Source organism: Xyrauchen texanus, chromosome 19 (assembly GCF_025860055.1).
Source record: "Xyrauchen texanus isolate HMW12.3.18 chromosome 19, RBS_HiC_50CHRs, whole genome shotgun sequence".
NCBI classification, from domain to species: domain Eukaryota; kingdom Metazoa; phylum Chordata; class Actinopteri; order Cypriniformes; family Catostomidae; genus Xyrauchen; species Xyrauchen texanus.
In genome coordinates this window covers 9,431,460-9,448,688 of record NC_068294.1, presented here as the reverse complement: position 1 = coordinate 9,448,688, position 17,229 = coordinate 9,431,460, and the positions used below count along the sequence as shown (strand labels likewise).

The window sequence follows — 17,229 nt, the reverse complement described above, 5'->3', positions numbered from 1 at the left end:
AAGACTCTTATATAGTAGAATTTGTATTCTTTCGGTTCTCTTAGATGGTTCTTAATAATGTAACTACAGAAGGCTGTTGTAACATTATTAGTTGTCGTCTAGAGCCTCAGTGCTGGTGTGCTTGGAATACAGATTCAACTTCCAAACGGATCTAATGCCACGTGGAGTATGTGCATTAGAGAGATTGAATAATTGAGCATGAAGAATAAAGAAAACAGATGTGGGCACAGTATGCTAGTATTGAAAAATGATTGAATGAGTTAAAGGGATGGTTTCCCCCAAAATGAAAATTATGTCATTATTCACACATCCTTACGAGTTTGGTTCTTCAACGGAACGCAAAAAGAGATGTTGACAAAAGTTACATTTTTGTGTGAAATATACCTTTAAGTGTGCGTCTTGTCTTATGGTTGGGCTGAGGAGCGATTGTGTTTGTGTGGTCAGCGGTTTGTAAAGCTGAGACTTTTTTTTTTTATGAGAATTTTTCATATGTTATGTTAAAAAGTAAATTAAAATGTCAAGAGTACTCGCTTGGATACGCTTGGATGGTTGTGGAACATTTCTGCTAGTGTGTCTGTTGGTCAGATCTGTCCGGATTGACCTTGAGAGAAGTAATAGCAGAGAGAACCAGTCCATGCAGCACAAACGGAGACTAGGAAGCAAAAAAGGAATTAATGAGATTAATTTGTAGATGCTCTTCTGTTCATGCAGAACATTTCACTCCACTGCTAATAGACAGATTGTCTGGATAAATTTCAGCCTGCATCTGGCTTACATTTAAATACTAATATGTTTTTGAAAATCTGAACCTCCTATTATGGTATAATTTACTTTGGGAAAAAAGAGACTTGGAAACTCTTATAAGATATAATACAAGAAATTGCACTTATAGGGGACATGGAAAAACAAGATTTTCCTTGCTCTTTTAAAATAATCTGTTATGTAGACATACTCCAATGCTTGGAATGCAAAACTCCCTCCCTTCTCCACCCAGGCCATTTATGGATTGTCATAGTTATGACTTCACAACCATGAGCACATTAACATGTGACCACCCATGTTTACATATGAACACCTATTCTGCATTAAGCAACTTGGGCCACGCTGATAAATAATAGTGTGAACTACTCTGGTTAGGTTAGCCAATCATAACAGTGTTTAAGAGACAGTTGAAAAACAGACTGTTTAACATAAACTTGAGAATAAGGTTTATTCCAGTTTTTGTTTTTGCATTCTGAAATGTCATGTAAGCATGATCACAGTGTTTCTTATGCTGCTAAAGGGATTAAGAAAAAGCGGTTTAACACACAGGTTTCTGCTGGATAAAACAAGGCTTGTTTGGTGGTGTAAATTCATAAGGGCTGTTCTTAAATGTTATTGAATAGTGTGCATGTGCTTGGAAAAGACCAGAAATCATAGCAACAAATAAACATGGCAGCAAGAATCGAACATTTCTAGGGAGTACTGTGTGAAAATGAAAATCAAACACACAATATCAACTAGATAGGACAGGTTTGTCAAAAGCCTTTTCTGAAAGTCTAAACTAATTTAAAAGCTGGATGGTTGTACAGAAGTTGAAGACAAACTGGCAACTAGCTAGCTAGACAGAGTGTCACATAGATAGTCTGTTAAATGTCAGATAGATAGATGGATAGAGAGATAGAAAAGATATAACTTTATAAAGGGGGTTTGTTTACATTTGAATTTTTAACAGTTAGAGTTTGAATTAATGAGCATACTGTTGGCCCATTTGAACATCCGCTCTGCGAAAACCATAACTCTGATCTGTTAGAAAAGACACCGCACACTATTCTAGAACAGTCTGAATGTCTGTACCAAGTTTTGTGGATGTATCTTCAAAGCTTTAAGAGGAGTTAGTGTTAGAAATTTTGGTCTCAGTTTAGGGATTTTGAAAAAACCCTAAATCAAGTTTGTAGAATAACAGAATGTTGGCTTCACGTATGCATATATGCTCAAGTTTGCCAGGGAAATCTCAAAGTTTGACGTAAGAGGGAAAGCCCACTTTTGCAACACAGTGCCACTGTGATGGAAAGTTAAGGAAACAAGAACAGCAGCAACTGTGCGACATCTGGTAATACAGTGACACAACAAAAACTAGTGATTCTTCCTCACATGGCATGTTTCTTATTTACACCATCATCACAGGGAAATTATGTTATATCCCCTGTGCTGTGGAGAAATTCTTACTGATTGAACCACATGTATACAAGGGTTGAGGGGGTCCATTTATATCGATGCCTCATTTGTGACTCGCCACAGAGGATTTCAAAGCTCCTCCATGCTGTCACAGTTCCCCACAAAGCTTTTGGCATGCTGCACATTTTTAGCGACATATAATATATAATACATATATAATAGCCTGTAATATAAGTTGCTTTCTGTCATGTGTCTCTCTCTGCCTACCAAAGCCTCATAGTGCAATTTAAGACAAAACTTCAGAGCACTGTGCAGATAAATGCATTTGCCGCTTAGCGTCTTAAAGGGATAGTTCACCCAAATATTTTAATTCTCTCATCACCCTTATGTCATCCCAATTGTGTATGACTTTCTTTCTTCTGCTGAATACAAACAAAACAAGTGAATGGTGGCCAGTACTTTGAAGCTCTAAAAAGCACAAAGGAAGCAATTAAGGTAGTCATACGAGTGGTTTAATAAATGTCTTCTGATGCGATATGATAGGTGTGGATGAGTAAGAAATCAATATTTCAAGTCCTTTTTTACCATAAATTCTTCTCTCTGCCCAGTAGGTGGCGATATACACAAAGAATTCAAATTGCCAAAAACAAAAGAAGAATTTGAAAGTGGAGATTTAGAGTGAAAAAGGACTTAAATATTGATCTATTTCTCACCCACACCTATCATATCACTTCTGAAGACATGAATTTAACCACTGGTGTCATATGGATTACGTTTATGCTGCATTTATGTGCTTTTTGGATCTTCAAAGTTCTGTTCAACATTCACTAGCATTGTATGGACCTACAGAGCTGAAATATTCTTCTAAAAATGATGAGAGAAATTAAATTTTTGGGTGAACTATCCTGTTAAGTAGCTTTCTCGACATAAATTGCTTTCCTGGTGTCCATGTCAACAAGCTCAGTATGAAAGCTCTTTCAGGGTGAAAATCTGGATTGCTATTGTTTTTGGTGCAAGAATCGGACTTCAGGTTGTACCTTTACAAAATGACCTCAGAATATGGAGATGTGACATATCGTAATAAAACCCATGAGACAAGTAATTTTATCGTATTGCTGCTTATGTACCAAACAAAAGCATTCATACAGTCGGTGTGTGATAGATTTCAGCCCGCCAAGATGCCCACGTAAACCAGAATATCTACCCATGTAGAATTAGGTTTTAAATCAGCCTCGCGGCATCTCGGAACGGAAGGATATGCTGTGGTGGCTGTAAATAAAATGCCCCTCTTACTGCCGTTCTGGGATCTGGAAATCTAATTGGTTGAGTGAGTTTTCCGTGCTATAATAACCCAGTAAACACACACACACACACACACACACAGCTAATAGAGGAGTTCCTGTGGTATGTCTCTAAATCACCATTACTTGCTTGGGTTTAATAGCACAGCAGTGTTTGTATCTCGCCGCCGCCTGCGCATAACCAAGTGCATCTGCAATTTACTGCCCACTGTTCTTGTAAGTAATGTGGCGGTAACCGGACCTCAGTAACTCTGTTCTTACCCGGCGCCATTTGCCCTTGAAATGGATCTCCGTTTAGCTGCCAGGCACAGCTGCCTCGCCTCATCCTTCTCCATTACTGTGTTCTGGGAGATGCCTGGTCCAAACGGGCCACAGAGCCACTGTGCATTCCTCAGTCACTTATCTGCAGAAGGACAGATGGACAGAGAGAGAGGCATGAAATCCGTAATGCATGTTGACTCTGTGAAGCCCTCACTCTGCCACCGCACCTGCCAGGCAGCCCGAGGCCACCATACTCGCCTGCCGACTTAACCCTCAGCTCAGTTTAGAAAGATGGTGGAGGGCTTGCTTGGATCTACTCCATTTGTGTGTAAATTGCATTGGCGGCATCTGTTTTTTTACAGTTTTATAAAATGAACTATATTACTTGGTGGACAATTGATTTATTCTTATTAATAATAAATTTAACTTCTTATTAATCATTGGGGTGTTTCATCATATTGCTGTAACCGCTGTTTTATAAAAGCCATGAAAGACTGTGTGTTACAGTGGTTTTCCAAAGGTAAGATTGTGTTAGCCTAACACCCTGTCTACTCAGGACGCGAGCAGCACGTCACTTTGCGTCAAAAGCAAAAGAACCCATTATAATCAATGATGCTTTCTACACTTGAAGCGTCCATTGATGCGCCAGAAGTAAACAAGTGTCCCATCTCATTTTGCTCTGCATGCATTGGCGCTACAACTGCCAACAACACAAATAAACAAATTGTAATGTTTGTGTTGACGTGTCCAGAGTAGAAAGCGCCCGGTGTACTGTAGACAGTGTGTAAGAACACCTCTTACCCTTGGTAAAATCACTGTAATGCACAGTTTCTCATGGCTTATTGCTTTATTTTATGTGAGCGTTATGTTGTTAAACCGTGACACTTGAATTGATTTTTGCTAATACAACAAATAAGGAATACTACAACACAAGTGATTTATTGTAAGGAGACAATAACGTAGAGGTGTTTTCACACTGAAAGTGGTTGAAGGTTGCCAAGTCATTGTACTAGTACAATGAGGATGCTAGTAGGGGTTCCTCTCTACTGCACTATCTAACTGTATCAGGAGGCGGCTCACTGTTTGCACTCCTTTTGGTAATCCGCAAATATCTTTATAATATCAGAATAACTTCTGGTGGTTTTTTCACCGTGTTTGGCAATTGAACACCATCAAATAATTTTCAATGAGTGTTGGTAATTTGAGGTGACATAAGTGATGGTAACTGTTGACAATATGACAAAATTAAACTAACTGTTTGCAGATGAGTAGCAAGCAACCAATGGGAGTGCAGCCATTGGAGCGTGACCCGCATCCTTATACAGTTGAAGTGAGCTCTCGCGTAGGAACTCTTACTAGCACAGAGACTTGGTGACCACATTGTGAACACATCCCAAGAAATACTGCAAAGCAAAGTTCAACAATTAGCAAGAAAAGTATAAGCTACTATAAGCGTGATAATGAGGTAAGGGTTTGGTAGGGAGTGTAGTAAGTGTGCGTCTGCAAATGTTTCTTGAAGATTGTGAGGGCTTCGTGGAGTTTGAAAGATCTTTCACTGATTTAGTGTGCTTAGCACATGAAACGGTATATCTATACATTTGAAATTATGACTAATTGGTATCTGACATTTAGACCAGTCCAGATGGAATCTGAGGGCTTTTCCTCGATTTCTTTTAGTTTTATAAATCTTTGGGAATTATCTGCCAATTATGTGGGATGGTATCAAACATGTTCAAATGTGTTAATCTGAGCTGACAGTACCATACTTTTATTGGTGGCTGACAGCATGATCAAATTAGCCAAAATATTTAACAACAAATTAAAAGGTCTGGGATTTTGTACAAGCTTGCTGAATTATGGGGTTTTTCCTTTGGTAATTTGCAAAGATTTCTGAGGAATTATGCTGGCCTAATTTTACACATATATTAGGGGCACATTCTTGGCCTGAAAAAAGTTTGATGCAACACTGGTGTTTCGATCTTTTTAACTTGTCGCAGTGTCTAACAAACGTGGCTCTTCTGCGGAGAAAGATATTGCTGCAGTCAGAGCTCCAAAAAGGGGCGGGAGCCTCTTATAGAATAACTCCACCCTCTTTTGGAGATTCCAACCCCATTTGGAGCTCAATGGCCTGCAGCTGTATCTACTTGCTTCAACCTGAGATGCTGAAAAGCAGCAAGATGCAGCACAATTGTCATAGATGTCCATCAATTGCATGTTTACATAGAAAAACTATTGAAAAAAAGCTGACGGATGCAAAATTGTGTTCAGTGTGAACAGCCCCTTAAACTTGTACCATTAGCTACTTATTTAAATTTCTTGTCTTATGTCAATTTCATGTTACTTGCATCTACCATAGAGAGATTCTCCATAAAGAGATTACCAGTACCAAGTCAAACACACACTCTTTTTCTTGTTCAGGTGAGTATCTGTCTGGAGTGTAACAGCAGTAAACTCAGAGGTCTCAAGCGGAAGTGGATTCGTTGTTCGGCTCAGGCCACCGTTCTCCACCTTAAGAAGTTCATCGCAAAGAAGCTCAACCTCACATCCTTCAATGAGGTATGTACAACTCCGATCTAAAGCTCTGTAGGTTCCTCATGCGGTGAGCTATATTTATAGATGCAACCCATTATCTCGCTTTTTAAATATCTGTTCTCTTGTTCAAAGTTAACTTGTTAGAGACCTTTGCTGACACATTGTCCATTTGTCCCCTGGTATAGTCCTTCCGTTTATATCGATGCCTCGTTTGTGACTCACCACAGAGGATTTCAAAGCTCCTCCGTGCTGTCACAGTTCCCCACAAAGCTTTTGGCATGCTGCACATTTTTAGCGACAAATAATAGCCTGTAATATCATTTGCTTTCTGTCATGTATCTCTCTGCCTGCCAAAGCCTCATAGTGCAATTTAAGACAAAACTTCAGAGCACGACTAATTATTGGTGTTTCATCACTGTTTTTTTTCTTTTCTTCTTTTGTGTGTGGGCTTTCCATGGCATAAATCTGTCAAACCCCCCCCACAATATAACTGTCAGATGCTTGTTGTTCTCTGTGAGTATTGAGAGTTATAACTGCCAAATCCACAATACCGCTCCAAGCCAGATAAAATAAGCCTCCAAAATGGAAGCAGTTTGTGTTGGAGTACCACATTCAAGCTGAAGAAAAACTTTCTTCAGAATAGAAAAACAAGTTTTTGAAGAACAAAATTCTAATAAGCATTCATTCTTTTAAATTGTATTTGTTTATCTACCGTGTTTCTGAAAATGACTGGGCTCAGTCTATGTAAAATCCTTGTGAGGATCTGGGACTGAGAATTAAACACTGTAGATCATGGCATGGAGCACATGGCCTCCAGCAGGTGTTGCTGTGGTAATGCTGCTCTTGTTGCGAGCCAAAACACACTGGTGTTTCATGCTATTCTAGGGAGAGTAGCATCTTTTCTTGCACTGTGATACAAATAAACCTCTGGGCTGTTATGGGTGCTCTTGTGCATTACACATTGTTTAGTGGCCATTTGTTTTGGTTTAAATAATAGGTGGAACATTCTGTTTAGGATTGTCACTCTTCTATAAAGCACCATGAATTCCCAACTGTCCCTTGAGTCATTCCTACACAGCTGAATATAGGGATTTAATTATTTAATGGTGCACTTAGATCATGGAAAGTGTTGCTTTGTTTTGACTTTTTCACATTACACAGTGCTGCTTATAGTAAAAGTCCCTTGCCAAATTGGGTTGCGTACTCATAAATATTCGAGTTGCAACATGTTTTTCAATATGTACATTTCTAATGAAATTGCTGAGAGCAAATTAGTTCTGTTAAGTTTACTTTTGCTCTACCATGTGACCTACAGTTGAAATCAGAAGTTTACATACCCTTAGGTTGAAGTCATTAATATTAGCAAACTATAATTTTGGCGAGTCGTTTAGGACATCTACTTTTTCCAACAATTGTCCTACATACAGAGTGTTTCACTTTTACAATTCCATTGGGTCAGAAGTTTACATACACTAAGTTATCTGTGAATTTAAGCAGCTTGGAAAATTCCAGAAAATGCTGTAAAGCCAATTAGCTTCTGATAGGAGGTGTACTGAATTGGAGGGATACCTGTGTATGTATTTTAAGGCCTACCTTCAATCTCAGTGCCTCTTTGCTTGACATCATGTAAAAATCAAAAGAAATCAGCCAAGACCTCAGAAAACAAATTGTGGGCCTCTACAATCTGGCTTATCCTTGGGAGCAATTTCCAAATGCCTGAAGATACCACGTTCATCTGTACAAACAATAGTACGCAAGTATAAACACCATGGGACCACACAGCCATCATACCGCTCAGGAACGAGACATATTCTGTCTCCAAGAGATGAATGTTGTTTGGTGCGAAAAGGATCACTACTTTATTTTAAGAATGTGAGATGTCAGAATATAGTAGAAAGCTTTTATTTCTTTCATCAAATTCCCAGTGGGTCAGAAGTTTAAATACAATTTGTTAGTATTTGGTAGCATTGCCTTTAAATTGTTTAACTTTGGTCAAACTTTTTGGGTAGCTTTCCACAAGCTTCTCACAGTAAGTTGCTGGAATTTTGTCCCATTCCTCTAGACAGAACTGGTAACAGAGTCAGGTTTGTAGGCATCCTTGCACGCACACGCTTCTTCAGTTCTTTCCACAAATTCAGATTGAAGTCAGGGCTATGTGATACTTTGACTTTGTTGTCCTTAAGCCATTTTTCCACAACTCTGTAGGAATGCTTGGGGTCATTGTCCATTTGGAAGATCCATTTGTGACCATGTTTTAACTTCCTGGCTGATGTCTTGAGATGTTGCTTCAATATATCCACATCATTTTCCTTCCTCATGATGCCATCTATTTTGTAAAGTTCACCAGTCCAAAGCACCCCAACAACATGATGCTGCCATCCCCATGCTTCACGGTTGGGATGGTGTTTTTCGTCTTGCAAGCCTCAACCTTTTTCCTCCAAACATAACGATGGTCATTATGGCCAAACAGTTCCATTTTTGTCTCATCAGACCAGAGGACATTTCTTCATAAAGTAAGATCTTTGTCTCCATGTGCACTTGCAAACTGTAGTCTGGCTTTTTATATCGGTATTGGAGCATTGGCTTCTTTCTTACAGAGCAGCCTTTCAGATAATGTCAATATAGGACTCGCTTTACTGTGGATATAGATACTTGTCTACATGTTTCCTCCAGCTCTTCACAAGGTTGCTGTTGTTCTGGGATTGTTTTGCACTGTTCACACCAAACTACGTTAATCTCTAGGAGACAGAATGCATCTCCTTAATGATTGGTATGATGGCTATGTGGTCCCATGGTGTTTATACTTGTGTACTATTGTTTGTTCAGATGAAAATGGTATCGTCAGGTGTTTGGAAATTGCTCCATAGGATGAACCAGACTTGTGGTGGTCCACAATTTGTTTTCTGAGGTCTTGGCTGATTTCGTTTTATTTTCCCATGATGTCAAGCAAAGAGGCACTGAGTTTGAAGGTATGCCTTAAAATACATCCACAGGTACACCTACAATTCAGTGAAAAAGTGAAACAATATGTCTGTAATCAATTGTTGGAAAAATTACCTGTGTCAAGCACAAAGTTGATGTCCTAAACGACTTGCCAAACACACACACACACACACACACACACACACACACACACACACACACACACACACACACACACACACACAGTATATGAGAGATCCAACTTTTGACACAAAAATTAATTGATGCTCAAGATGGCAGCACACTACAATATGCATAATATGCTTTATGTAAATATCTGCCTATGTAGATTCTGAAGGTCAGTACTAAATAAACAAAATGTTTTATCTCTTATATTTGTATAAATTATGAAAGGGGTGTAAACATTGATGAGACAAAAGGGAATGCACACTTGTGTATCTTCTCAACTATACAGTATATACTCTTTATTAAACCTCTGATTAATGGGTTATCAGCAGTCTGCCTTCTGCTTTCTCTCATGTTTCTGAACAACAATCTAATGATTTGATGAATACAAACAGTCTTTTGGCTTCTTAATGTGTTCGTTAAGGCTCCGAAGTAATTTTTTGGGTCTGGAGCCCTGCAACTATCCTAAGACAGGGAATGTTTTCTATGATTAAATGTCAGGAATTGTGAAAATTTTAGTTTAAATGTTGATGCCTTAGCATTAGTATTTGACATTTTTTCAAACAGATTGTGTTTAATCAATTCCAACAGCATATATATTTCTCTGCGTAATCCAAGATTTGCAGAGATATTTAATTGTATACAAAACATACAACAATTCATTCTATTAAATTGGTCTATATTGTTTTAGTCATAAAAATAAAAAAAGGAACTATGATGATATAGCAAATGCTGCATGTTTTTGATAAACACAAAATGTTTTATTTTGGGTTTTTATCAGAGTACGTCCTGACATAACTTAATATTTCATGTTTGTGTTCAGCTGGACATCTTATGCAATGAAGAAATCTTGGGAAAGGACCATACTTTGAAATTTGTCGTGGTAACAAGATGGAGATTTAAGGTAATTTATGAATTTATTGACTAATTATAAAGTGTAATTGTAACTTGGAGGGGGTGCAAATGCTTGTATGCTGGTGTATATTTGCTTTCACATGGTGTGCCTTTAAAAGGTTGCATATTTAATTATGCTTCCCTGAAATGCCTTCTGCAAAACAATTGGATGTTTAGAGGCTCTTTGACTTTCCCTCAAATCAATGCTTGTGTGTTTTGTTTGCATTCCAGAAATCGCCCCTCCTTCTGCATTACAGACCCAAAATGGATTTGCTGTAGTCGGACAAAAGCGGTTGGTTGTTTTGACCCGGTGACTTTGGACTGTGCTACACGCTATATATGCAGAGACCATCAACTCCCACACCAAACAAAAAGCCTGTCTTTTCTGAGTCAACACAGACACGAGCCAGCAAACAACAAAACCAGCACAGCCGCTGCGACACTGGTGGCTTTTACCATCTGTCCGTCCGCTATATGTCCTAGATATGTGAAAAATTGAGAGAAAGCATATATTTATACTTTTGTATAGATGAGAGAAGTGGAACCAAGACTCTATTGGTGCACTGTTTACACATTAAAACAACAACAACAACAACAAAAAAGGTCATGAGAGGAGGTTTAAAGGTTTTTTTTTTTGTACCATTGGACTTTGTTCCCACCTCAACAATGGGCAAAAGATGGTGCTCTTTGTCTGCCATCCTCCGTGGAAATGTCCTCTTACACTGCTAACCAGGGGAGAGGAGGCATTTCAAACTGACCGCTCTCTCTCAGGTCTTATTCAACACTTCTTGGGAGCGCAGAAACTTTCTAATCTTATATAAAGCGGTTTATATGAGTTCTGTATTAACTCCGATTTTCTTTACTTTTCGGCGTTGCTACAAGTGGAATTGTGAATAGGCAAATTTATGTGTAGTATTTATGTTAAATTTACCATATTGTATATAAAAGTTGTTAACAGAGAGGAATGGAAGATGTTATGAAAGACAGGAAGTGTGTGTGTGTGTGTGTTTGTGTGTGAAAGGTTAAAGGTTAGATAACTAGAGACTGTTTAGAGTGATTTTCCAAAAGTGCTATATTTTGAGCTGCATTTATGTAGCTACATGTGAAAGGCATATAAATACTAAATTCAAGATTCGTTATGGCGTGAATCTCACAAAAACATGTCGGAGTCATATCCCCCAATCAAAAGTAATACAATTTGAAATGTTATTTTGCATTGTGACATTATTTTCATGACAATCAAGCACATTTCCCCCAAAAATTCTAATAACAGTAATGCGTTTGGATATCTTTTGTTTTTCTTTTTTTCTATTCAATAGTGGGATTAGAATCCATTGTTTTCTTGTTACTGTAATACTTTATTTTTACTATATTACAGTAAAGAATGACTGTAATAAGATTTTTTGTTCATTTAAATCAGCATAAAGACAGTTCAACATTGCTGCCATGATATGTAAATACTTACTATTTAAATAAATTATTATTATTATTATCATCATCACATTACAGTAACAAGAATGAGGTTTTTTTCATTACTATGAAGAAAAATGGGGAGTACTTAATTGTCATGAAAATGATGCAACAATCAAGCATTCTTAATATTCTTTGAAATGATGCTTAATTTTCTTCAAATAATAATAAAAATAATAAAACATATATTTTTTATTTATAATGATATATATTATTTTTTTGTGTGTGTGTGTGTGTGCACATATATATATATATATATATAATGAAATTAATTTCTCTTTTGATTTTGGTTGAAATATCAACTGGACATGTTCATGACAGGTTTTTATGAGATTCACCCAATCATTACATCTATTATCAGTGCAGACTTTTCATGATGCAAAAAGCATATATTTTGGTCCTTATTAATTTAGGAAGATGTTTAGTTATTAAATGCAGCAGAGATATTAATTGGAAGTGATTTTGAAATGCTTTAATCATCCATCCCTCCCGATCTTCAATTTGCAGCTCTAGAATCATTAAGGATGTGTAATAACGAATCCTTATTAACTAAACTTACTTTAACAAACAGCCAACCTGCCCTCATTATATACATGTACGTCCATCACTATAATCCTGCAGCCTCAAATCCAAAATGCCATGCATCAGCTTTTAATTGAGACAGAAAGATGAGTTATTGAGTCCTTATACTGACATGATGTCAGTCCTCCGCAGTACGAATGTAACCCACATATAGCCGTCCATATGTATTGTACAGCTCTTTATTTTAGTGCAGTCTTTGTGCCAAAGGCTTAACACACCATCCTGACTTCACTCTATTCTGCATGGCAAGCTGTACGAATGGCAGAACGTATACGGCAAAATCCGCGTTTGACCGTAATTGATTTGATACAAAGTGATATAGCGACGATTTGTCTAGGTTAATGTCCAGTCGTTAAATTTGACTCGTTTCTTTTTTATTGTTTATTTTTGTGAGCCCCCTTTGAAGTTTGAAATCTTTTGAATCCATTGTGCCCAACAAAGTGTCTAGATGATCATACATTAAATGACTCTTAATAGTGTAATATTTCAAATATTTCTTGGATGAGCTAATTGACAACAATTTGAATTAAAACAAGTTGCATTAGTTTGTAAAACAGTAGATGATGCAGTAAAAAGTTAACTCATTATTGCAGTCCATTTTAAAACGGGTAAATGGCAAACCAGCTTCACCAAATCTTTCTGGTTCATTTCATAAGTTAGTCTATTAATACGGATGTTTTGTGTATTCAATATTATTGCAGTGTATCCTTGCAAGCGAAACACTCGCCAGTGAAATACATCTGAACGGGACTGCCCTTGATTCTGATTTCTCAGTGTCTTAGAATGTGAATTATACAAGTATACATCATTTCTTGTGCTTCACATTTTTAAAGAAGCGTATTGTTTTGCTAAACTTCATCACCGACATGCTCTTGTGAAGAGGATGCGGTCACAATGATTTCCATTTAAGCAGTTTATTCTCATTTCCTGTTTCTTGAGTTGTTAAATATTGCATTCTTGTAGTTTTCAGCCATTTCATGCGAACATTCTATGGCTAGCGTTCCAAACACAAACTTCAGGTTTATTGCAATGTGTCCTCAACGACTGGTGTAAATGCAACAATTGCATGCTTTCACTGTTTCTATTTAATGCTTTTCTGACTCCAGCATTTGGCAGGAATGGCTGCGAGGGTCTTACTTTTGGGCGGTTGGTGTCAGATGGGTCGTGGCCATGGTGAAGGCTGGTGATTCTCTTTTTTGAGCCAATAAATGGTGCTAATGTTTTGTACTTTTTTAAATAAATAACTAAACATGATGCAGACCGAAAGCAAGTCTTAAAATACTGGTATTGTTCATACCTGTCTTGCTTTTCCAATGTGTTTGGTGCTCTTGAGGTTTTTGAAACTTATTTTTAAACCCTGTCTTAAAATATTGAGGGAAGTTGGTTTGTGGATTCATGATTTTTCGTTTACTGCTGTACCGGGAAACTCTTACATTGGTGTAGTCGCACAATATGTCCATCATTGCCATCTGCTATCATAAAGAACACTGGCATTTAGAGGAAATGTCTGCCTTGCATCACTTTTTAAAGGGTTAGTTCACCCAAAAATGAAAATGTTGTCAGAATTTCCTCCCCTTCATATCATTCCAAACCTTCGGAATTTGCATTTTCTTTCTAAAAATTACATTTGTACTCCACTGACAGTTCGGTTAAGGGTTTGGGTTAGGGGCTGGAGTTAATAAAATTAGTATTTCTGTTGGACATTTCGCTCTTTAACTGATTTGAATTCGAATTTACATTGAGATCGGTCTGGAATGACATGAGAGAGTAAATAAAGTAATAATTTTCCTTTGTGGGTCAACTAGCAAACATGGCAACTTGTTCTTGCGCTAGTCTAGTGGCCATCACAAAATTGTTGACTTTTTTGGGTGTAAGTGATGAAGACTTCCTCTATAGACTCCAGTATTGTTTAAACCACCTCAAAGTTTAGGTTTGCTCTACCAGAACTTCATTGTGCATGAGCGGTGTGTTGGTGCTCTGAGGTGGATTCACTACTCTGCAGTATTGGGATGGATCGATGCCCGTGCCATGTTATCAGGCTTGCATTGAGACATTAGCGCTACTTCACTTGATAGGCAGGCTGCAGGAAGCTTACTGGATATCTGCTTTACTGCTTTAAAAGCTGTGGACTGTGTCCAGACTCAAGATGCCAAGATTGGAAGCTGGTATCCTTATCGTTTCTATTTGCTAGCTTTTTGGCAGCATTTGGTTCTGTGAGAATGGTGCTTCGTGACTGACTTTTACTTTCGAAACTGAGTGACAAATCTGGAGATGATATCAGACTGATCCATGTGTGAATCTCACAAAAGCTATCAAGTGCATGTCCTGGTCATATCTCAACCCTCAATTATAAGATGGTGTATTTCGCTTAATGAAGCCTATGGAAAGTCATGGAAATTAATAGAATCTGAAATGTCATGGAAAAGTCACGTAAATTTCCTGAAATTAAGATGATTTAAATAGTTTTTTTTAATGCCTACAAATATTTAATATTGTTCTTATGTTAAAAGACAACTTTTTTGTAAGCCATATCGATGTTTAATTTGCCAGTAAATTGTTCTTTTTAGTCAGTTCTTTTCAATGAATTAGTTGAAATGGTTCTCAAATCAGTCTAAATGATTCTTTGCAAAACTGCCTGAATCATGACTGGAAGCCCTGAACTGCACTGTAAAAAACAACAACAAAAAGACCCACGAGGTTAATTTTTTTATGTGCATGCGATTATCTAATCAGCCAATCGTGTGGCAGCAGTGCTGTGCATAAAATCATTCAGATATGGGTCAGGAGCTTCAGTTAATGTTCACATCAACCATCAGAATGGGGAAAAAATTTGATCTCAGTGATTTGGAGTGTGGCATGATTGTCATGATTTTGTATTTATTTAAAAAATTTTAAGGAAAAAAAGTATTTGTAGGACATAAGACAGTCAGTTACCTAAAAAATAAATTGAGGTAAAATTGTAATTAATTGTCATGAAATATTGCAACACAATGCAATGGTGAAATGGCCTTCATTTGCTTTATTTTATATATATATATATATATATATATATATATATATATATATATATATTTATTTATTTTTTTTCTTTGGATTTTGAGGTGAAATGTGACCTGGACATGTTTTTGTGATTCACCCTTTGTGAAATAACAAGGGGTGAATAATAAAAAAACTAAAACATTTAAATAAAAAATCTGTTTCTCCATTATGTGAGATTTGAGCCATGCTGGAAAGCACTTCTTATTTATTGTCTTTTAAAAGGCTCACAGCAGCCCTAAAAGGGCACTTCATTACAGTTTATGTCTCATCTCTCTCCAGTCACTCTTTTGAGTCATAGTTGTGTCACCCCTGAGTCATCTAGCGTGACTATATTCTCACTACAACTATATAAAGAGCTACAATGTGTAAGACTCCTAAACTCGTGATTTTACAAGCAAAGAAACTTCAATCCTCTCCTAATAGGGTTTCTGTACGGCAGGTGTGCAGCTTCATCACCTCATCACCCAAGATGTTATTGATTGAGGGATTATTTTGATTGTTCAGTTCTGGAGTTGCATTGATTGAGGACCTGTTATGATTGATGTTATCAATTTTAAACAACCGATTAGACAAATGGTTTTGTATTCCACAATATTCACTGAATGTTTGTGTTTTATTTTTTATCAAAGAACCAACCTTTACAGCGGCATTTCCAAATGAACCATACATTTTATCTTCACAGTTCTGTATCCAACTGTATCCATTTCCCCTTAAATGTTATTTATTTATAATGTAAAGATCTGTGTCCTGCAGTACCCAGTTTGTTTTGATATATAAAAGATGAAAACATGATGAAAAAGTATCACTTAAGCATTATAATCCTTTTCCTTCTCTCTCATTCAACATATAGTTTCATCCACTTATATGCTTTGTGTATAAAACAAGCTGTAACTTCAGCTTAAAGTTGTGGTCAGATTTATCCAGATTGGGTCATGCAGAACAATCGTTGTTTCCATGGAGAAAAATGTGCAATATATGTCTCTCAGATGGTTCTAGGTTTCAAAGCTGGAAGCTTCAATTGATTAGGTGCTCAGGTCACAGATAGAGTCCATATAGTTCTCATCCCACTGATTGTACGGGTGCCTGCTTGGCTCAGTTCACACTAATGTTCCATACATAACACATTGTTTTCCTCACATTTTGTTTTAGTTGTTTTCTTTTCTTTAACAATTATTAAGATTTTCTTTTAGTGGTAAAACATTGACATTTATGTCCTTTTCCTCATCTCTTTTTTTTTTTTTTCCCCTTCTGGCATAATGATTATTTATTGCACTTGTAATAAAATGGTTTCCATAGTTACACAAAGGAGTTTTGCTTAAACTGGGCTGTTTCTTACAATTTTATGGAAGCTTTTGTTGACATTTTGAAAGTGTGTATTTCATGAATAAATGCCTTTAAAAAATGTTTGCGTCTTTTGCTACCTGCTTTAAATGCCAGGAAAGGATAAGACTTTTAAATTAGACATTAGTATTGAATTTATATTAATTTCATTATATAATCTTGACAATGAAAATAGTGGAAGAACACTTTCCAGGAATGCTGTAGTTTACCCCAAAGTCTATATGAAAAACATAGACTATTTCACAAAACAATATGAAAATAATGTGTTCTTCATATCAGGTAATAAAGGTATAATATGTCAAAATTATGTAATTATGTTGTCGCAAAACTTGTGATGGGCAAATTATATTAATATGTTGTGGGACTGTGTTAAATATGAGTTGTTCATGAATGAATCATGTTTTTGACTGAATCTTTTAAGTGAACGTTCTTGTTCACTTCCACCTCTTCGGTCCGGAAACAAATCAGTAATTCAGTGACTCACTCATAACACATAAAACATGCTGGATAAGTTCAGAAATGCTATATGAAAATGAAGAATTTA

The 17,229-nt window shown here is 36.9% G+C and overlaps 1 protein-coding gene across 2 annotated transcripts in view; it reads left to right on the top strand.

Moving 5' to 3' along the window:
• The window catches only part of LOC127660128 (polycomb group RING finger protein 3-like), a 71,796-nt gene extending 56,488 nt beyond the window's left edge, over positions 1-15,308 (top strand). For both annotated transcript variants that reach the window (XM_052150220.1, XM_052150221.1), the window contains 3 exons: positions 6,138-6,275; positions 10,183-10,263; positions 10,485-15,308. In XM_052150220.1, coding sequence (XP_052006180.1) covers positions 6,138-6,275; positions 10,183-10,263; positions 10,485-10,532 — 267 coding nt within the window. In that variant the 3' untranslated portion in view covers positions 10,533-15,308. The remainder of the gene's footprint in view (positions 1-6,137; positions 6,276-10,182; positions 10,264-10,484) is intronic.
• The last annotated feature ends 1,921 nt before the right edge of the window (positions 15,309-17,229 follow it).